Genomic DNA, 7499 nt, shown 5'->3' with positions numbered 1-7499 from the left:
AAAAAAAAGTTTCAAAATAAAACATACCCAAATTTTAACAACACTTTCTAAATTTCTAAATGACATTAAACAATTTAACATAGCCTTAAAAAATAATAGACTTCATTGAAAAAATATATATAAAAATAAAAACACATCAAATATCTACATATAGAAACAAAAATTACTAATTAAGCCTTCAAACTAACTTCTCCATATAATTTTTACAAATATAAAAATATAAAAACCTTTAAATTAACATTACTTTATACTTGTTTAAAAAAAGCTTATTTATGTTGTGCCTCTTGTTCTTTTAGTAAAATGCTACATTATATGACTTATACCTTAAGTCCAGTAATATTTGGTAAAAGATAAGAAAAATAACCTGAAAGAAAATAAATAGACCAGTGATACTAAGAAATAAAAACATTGAAAACTTTTAGTTTAAAATATGGAGTGAAAAGAGTGACTAAGAGAAGGATAAATATACTAAAAAATAAGTAGATCAATAGATATCACCACTTTTTAAAATTATTTTCTCTTTACCAAGCAACCTACATTAACTTCATCCATTCAACCAAACATAACTACATCCATTCATCCCCTTTCTGTAGTGACATAGATGGGGAGAGTTTTATTGCATTAAGAATAAACCAGAACTCAAGAAACTCACATCGCAAAACTAAAGTTAACTGTTTTAAGTATCAGTTATACCAATTAAAATCATTCAGGCACCCTAGGAGAAACAAATCAAATATAAATTATTCAAGTTATGTAGTTTCATATTATCTTCAACCTAGAAACAGCAGAGACAAGTCGGATACTGTTAAGCCCAATCAACTGGTCTTTGGATCAGGCATGGGAAAGAGGCCAGCACTTGCACCTCTGGGCGGTGCAAAACCCAAGAACTTCTGCAAATTTGTTCTGATGCTAATGGAACACAAGAAGTACAGAAATGCCATGGAACAATCAGTGGGATCATTACCCTGCAACCCCCGATGGCTCATCTTCATAATAAGCCCAAAAGGTTTGAAGGGCAATTTGGCAACTACCTTGCCTTCGAAGAGTGAATTCAGCAATCCAAAGACTACAAAGAGAACCAGAGCCACCACACCCCCAGACTTGAACTTGAAGAGAGACAGATCACGACTCGATTCTTTGAGGCTTGTCTCAACACGATCAATCTTTTTGGTCTTGGACTTCTTGATGTTGATTTTATTGCTGTCTGTCTTCATGGTCTCAAGTTTCTTGGAGGCCTTGTCAATGGAGGACCGAAGATTTTTGTAAGAATTGGTCCGATAGATAAGAACCCATGAGATAGCCTCACAAACAATAGCTGTGCAGAAGGAGATACCAACTACAGTGAGGCCATCAGAGTACTTGAAATCTGAGAAAGGATATGCCATAGGAAGACTTTAACCAAAAATCTACGCCAAAATGAGAAGGCCAACTCGGATCTTGATCAGAAATGTTAAAAAACGTCCAAATCCTGTATAAAAAAAAATTAATCACACCTTATACTGACTCCTCAATAAAATAACAGAGCAATATATGCGGCACTCCAAGAATTGAGCTAACGTGAGCCTTCCTAACAAATTTCATATACTGGCTTGAAATTAGAACAAATTTCATATATTGGTTTGAAATTGGAACAGCTATCATCCATCAACACCGAAACCAAAACAATTCATGAGCCAGTGACAAGAGAAAACAAACCAGGTGAAGCAATACCAATTATCTCCAAATTACTATATACTCTTCATCATAGATTAACTTGACCCTGATTTATTTCAATATTTGTTTTGTTTGAACCAGGATTAATTGCACCTTTTGCATAAAATGTATGTAAATTTTCCCCAAAGTTGTTTACAAGCCAATTCTGCATCTTTTCTTTGGGGTTTAATGATGGATTAGGGATATGAAATCATTTTAGAAGTTTAGATGCAAGAAATTTAGTAAAAATTCTATAAGAAAAGGAAGATTTTGTAGCATGTGATACTAGGTTAGAAGAAGAAGAATAAGAAATACGAGGTTTTCTATTTTATTTAGGATGAAATATGATTTTTTGGTTGGTGATTTAAATTTGAAGGTTTAAGAGAATTTAATTGATTAAATTGCATGGTTTTAGTGTAAAACATTGACAATATGATAGTTTTAGGTAGAAAAATTCTGTGGGCGGACCACATTAGGTCGATTTTAAAAATAGTAGGACTTAATTAGCTCATAAAAACTTATGAGACCAACAAGAAATATCACCAAAGAGCTAGCCTAATAAATTCGGGCTTCTTGAAGTCCATGGGCTCATTATAGAACTTAAAACCCATGGGCTCATTATAGAACTTAAAAAGACTAAAAGTGTCCATGCGCTCATTATAGAACTTATGCAGAAACGAAAAGCTAAAATGAAATAAAATTCTTTCAAAATAAGATCCAAAAAACTTGTCCATAAGCAGCTAGTTTTATCAAAATTTCACAACTGTTTACCAAAAACAGAGAGCTAACAAACAATTGTGTCCTGTGTAACAAGGACCAACATTGAATTGGGACTTGGTCTTTACTACCTTTAAGTCAAAATTAATCTATTAATCAATTAAAGTTGAGTTTTCTAAGACACTAATCAATTAAATTTCAATCTATTAATCAAGCTCTACAAAGAAATGTTATACCTGACCAAGTAGCTTCCCTTCAAGTCTGAGGTTTCAGTATAAATCCTGCAAATTCAGAAGACGCAACAAACATTATATTATATAATTAAAATCAAAATACATCACACCACAATTCAGAGCCAGATTCGCAGAATCAGATCCATCAATTTCAAGGAAAAATGTCAACGAACTTTAGAGTTCTGAGAGTAAATTCATTCTTCAATACAAAGAAATCAGTAGCAAAACAAACTAATACAATTGGAATCTCATTTTAAGAATGCAAAGTCCTCAATTAATCAAAATGTAAGAAATGTCATGCACAGTCAGAATAACAACACAGGAGTTATAGACTAATAAATGCCTTATCCCCTATTTCATTAATTAGTAGAGAAATCAAATCCTGTGCTACCCCTTTTGAGCTCAGTAAAAATTTCAACTTTTTAACAGTACAGTAAAATTTGCTTCTACTGTTTATCGAGATAGTATAAAGAGCAAACATTCGCAGACAAAGGAGAAGTTTCAAAGTTATAAGATATCGTAGAACTCCATAAGCGAACCAAAAAAGAACAAAATTTGAAGAAAAAATATGATGAATCGTTTCTCTTTTTCTAATACCGCCGTCCAAATCCGAACCAGATCCGTAGTGAAACAACAGAAAACAACCACGGAAAGAAGAAAAATCGCTCATTTTCTGAAACGCGGTTCCATAAATAGATCCAAATTAAACAGTCACAGCACTCAGTGCTTTGCTGTTGGATCTGCTTTTGCGTAGAAATTTGAATTTAACTTCTCTTTTACCTGTCTAATGGTGGAGGTGTCGGTTTGGAAGTCGCACACGGTTGCAGGGTTCCCGCTGGTGGCGCTTCTCGTTCCCGTGCTCCTTCTTCCTTGTAAAATCAAATAAAATTAAATTATAATGTCACTCTCAGAGGTAACTGCGTGTATAGCCCATTCAGCCCAATATATATTTATTTCTGCACATATATCTTATATCTTGATTTTAAAAGTACAACAAATTTTTAAAATTTAAGCATACTTTATTCTTATTGATATTTAATTATTCTGTAAATAAAATAATTTAAATATGTTTTTATATATAAATGTAAAATGATAAACATCAAGAAAAGACTCTACCAATTTTTTCAATCATTTGAAAATTTTACTTTGGTGTAGATATTTGTTTTAATTAAATAACTGAAATTTAGAGCTTCGCTAACCAATTTATCAAAAGTTATCTGATTTCTAATAATATATCTAAAAAGTATTTTTTATAAAATTTTAAATGTAAAGTTGGCAAAAGAAAATATATTGTTAATATGCTATGTAAAATATGAATTATAATAGATGTGTACTGTATTTGGAAAAAGATAATTAGATATGATAAATTTAACCCCTATTCCTATAATAAATGTTATTACATGTAACGTTCAAACTTAGCTCCAACCTCAAGATCTGCGTCTCTGAAGTGATAATTTAATTAAAATAATAATAAATAATTAAATATAATATAATAAATTTATTGATAATAAATAAATTCATCATGATTCCTTCTAGTCTATTTCCAATCAACTACCCCTCTCACAATCATGTATAAGGTATCTACCAAGGGCAAATTGAAGCAAGCTTAATTTACATACTTGTTAATGCAATTTTTTATAAAATTAAATATGTTTTTCTCATTTAACTTTTAATAAAAATTTGAACTAGTTTTTTTTTTTAAATTTTGAATTAATTTAGTCTCTCCTTTATAAAACTATATGAATTTAGACCTTTTAATCAAATTGTGTTAAGTTTATCTGAGGTTTCAAATATGTTTCTCAACTAATATTGAAGAAAAAAATATGTGTCAACTAGTATAAATAACTTAAATGTTATCATGAAATGTGTTTGAAACATCATATAAACATAACAAAATTTGGTTAAAATGACTAAATTCACACATTTCTAAAGTTGAGGAACTAAATTGGCTCAAAGTTCCAAAGAAGGACTAATTCTAATTTTCACTTAAAGTTAAGAAACCAAAAACATATTTAACCAAACCTTTTAATATGGATGAGATTGAAACATACAAATCATGTTATATAGGTTTCAAATCATATTGAATCGTTAAATATGTTTTTAGTCCTTAAACTTTGATTGCAAAATTAGAATTAACCCTTGTCTCAAACTTTCACTAATGCAAAAAAGTCTTTTTAAATCTATTAAAAAATGTTTTTTATGTAGGCTTTGGAAAACCAACATATATACAGGTGGTATAGAAAGTGAAAATTTTCTATATCAACATTCAATCCTTCATCCACCTATTATTCACATTTCCAAACCCTCAACACGAATTCACCTTTATCATCACTCACTTCATCCTCATTTCTCTATCACGTCATCTTCTTTCTCCTACATCAAAACACACGATAGTGCAACAATTTGAACCATCACAACTCCATTTTCATCACTCATAAACCATCTTCATCCATTTATTTTACCCTTGTCATCATAACATAAAACCCAACACACAAAAAGAAAATCAAAACATATCCAAAAACTAGAACCATGTTTCAAGTAGTTTCAACCACTTTGCACACAAGCACAAAGGCAACCACTTCCATTCAATGCCAATTTCCAACACCTTTATCTTCCTCTCCTTACTAGTAAAGAGAAAACCTAAAACAATCAACCAACATAACAAAACAAAAATCAATTAAGAATGGAAGAAAAGGGAGGGTTAATCGACAATAGAAAAGGAAGATCGAATAAGAGAAAGAGAAAGAGAAAGAGAAATTGATGGCAACCTAGGCCTCGCGGAGGAGATGTAGGAACGGTTCTCGAAACAAAGAGATGAGATGTTACAATCCATTTCTCTAACAGATATCAATGAAAGTACATAATATAATAAGGTTATAAGTAGCATTATTAATTGAAAGTAAACTTATTCACATTACAATTCATAATTAGATAAGATTTTCTTTCAAAATACATTCAAAATAAAGTCATAAGTACTTCAATTTTGAACTATGGACTTGATACAATTTTTTTAAGAAAAAGATAAGCCCATGATCTAAAATACTTTTATATTAATTCTTCAGTTCCTTATTCCAGCTCTAGAGTTTTTACCCCATTATTTCCAATCTTTGCTTTCATATATATAAAATATATGATCGTGGCATAAGAAAATAAATAAAAGACACACAAATAGAAAGGTAAACTAATTTTACATAAGAATAAACTCAAATAGAAAGAGATAATATCTTCTCATAAAAATTGCCAAATTAAAACTTTGAAATAGAATAAAACTAGTTCACAAAAGTTAATGCATTTTACTATAAGAACATAAATCCAAACCTTAAGTTAGTCTTCTTCCTTTTTCTCATTAAAATCGCCCAACTACTCAATCAACAAACATTTTTCAATAAAGAAATAAATAATAAAAAAAGAAAGAAATCCAAATACTCAAATTGTCCACATTCTTTAGAATCAACTATCTAACTAGTTCATTCAATTCTCAGCTCAAATGGTTTAGACAAATATTTATTCATTATATAAATCGGCACAAAAACGTAAGCAATTCACATTCGTCAAACCAAAACCTACGTATGCTAATAGTTGATACCATGATTATCTAGTGGAAACCAAGAGTGAGTGAAACTTAACTAGATAGTGTATTAGGTTGATATTAGGAGCGTCTAGGGATACCAGAAGTGGTAAAGAATACTATGCAACTAGGAGTGGTGAAACTTAATTTGTTGGTATATCAGGTTGATACCAAGATTGTCTAGGGATACCAAGATTGGTGAGAACACTTAATAATGACATATTTTACCATGATTTCAGTGATGAATCAAGAGAAAATGTCAACTCTTTCTTAACTTTTTACCTTGTAAATCCTAGTTTTCTTTTAGTTTGTTAAGTGGTTGCACCCCAAGCTTTAATGAGATATTTTGTTCACTAATCCTTGCTTTTATGTGCTTAATGGAATTGGAAGAAGTTTATGCATCAAATGAAGGCATTGGAAACCAAGAAAAGCAAGTAGAGCAACAAAAATGAAGAACTAGAAATCTGCTGAAATCAGGCTCGAGCGCCAGTGCACCAGTTCCTCAGTTTTACTATCGCGTGCCTGAGCGCCCCATTTTTGGGGGGCTTAAGCGCCAACTTTGCTGACCTAGCAGATTTGCCCTATTTCACTTGGAGGCGCGAAGAGCTTTGGATCTTTTGCAAGCCAGACACATTTTCTTTGCTTGGGAGCTCTTGGAGGCGAGCTAGGAGCTGTGGGAACAGTCCTTCTTCATCCTTGGGTTCTCTTCTTTCTTCCATTTCCACCATTGTTGTAAGCTCGAGCTCTCCATTCATGGAGAGCTAGCTTCATTATTGTTGGGGATTGTTGTAGCCACTGAACTCTTATGTAAATCACTTTGTTTTGAATGAAAATATGCCTCTTTCATTTATTGTTAGTGTTTAACTCCTTCTCATAATGCTTGTTGTAAAGTAGCTACCCATGACTTGATTTTAGGGTTTGCTTAATATTGGGAAATGTTGAGTAAATCCAGACTTGGGTTAAACACCTAAAGGAAATAGTGTCTAGGGATAGAACTAGGACCTTTGGTTGTCTTAAAATCTCATTTCTTAATGCGGGTGAACTTGTTAGGTTACCAAGGGATTGGGATTTAATAAGTGAATCTAGGCTTTTTCTACCAAGAGATTGGGGTTTGAGTAAATTAGTAGATTGACATTGACAAATTGATGAAGAGGAAGTGATTTTATTCGCATAAGAGTGAAGTCGGTGAAAGCATACCCCCAACAATACCATTCCATTGCATTTTTAATCCTATCATTTCCAAGTGTTTGAGTGCTTAAGATCACTTTTATCATTTATGTTTTATAATT

The 7499-nt window shown here is 31.5% G+C and overlaps 1 protein-coding gene across 2 annotated transcripts; it reads right to left on the bottom strand.

Moving 5' to 3' along the window:
• Positions 1-518: 518 nt before the first annotated feature.
• Positions 519-3578, bottom strand: LOC106753678 (calcium load-activated calcium channel). 2 transcript variants are annotated; one of them, XM_014635523.2, is made up of 3 exons: positions 3423-3578; positions 2646-2690; positions 519-1468 (listed from the first exon to the last, which is right to left on the bottom strand). In XM_014635523.2, the coding sequence occupies exon 3, from the start codon at positions 1383-1385 to the stop codon at positions 816-818; it is 570 nt and encodes a 189-aa protein (XP_014491009.1). In that variant the 5' UTR covers positions 1386-1468; positions 2646-2690; positions 3423-3578; the 3' UTR covers positions 519-815. The 2 variants fall into 2 exon arrangements, with proteins under 2 accessions (XP_014491009.1, XP_014491010.1); XM_014635524.2 differs by lacking the exon at positions 2646-2690 and having other exon boundaries at positions 3423-3571.
• Positions 3579-7499: the final 3921 nt, after the last annotated feature.

The sequence above is a fragment of the Vigna radiata genome, unplaced genomic scaffold (genome assembly GCF_000741045.1).
Source record: "Vigna radiata var. radiata cultivar VC1973A unplaced genomic scaffold, Vradiata_ver6 scaffold_7, whole genome shotgun sequence".
NCBI lineage: Eukaryota > Viridiplantae > Streptophyta > Magnoliopsida > Fabales > Fabaceae > Vigna > Vigna radiata.
This window is presented reverse-complemented; position numbering and strand designations above follow the sequence as displayed.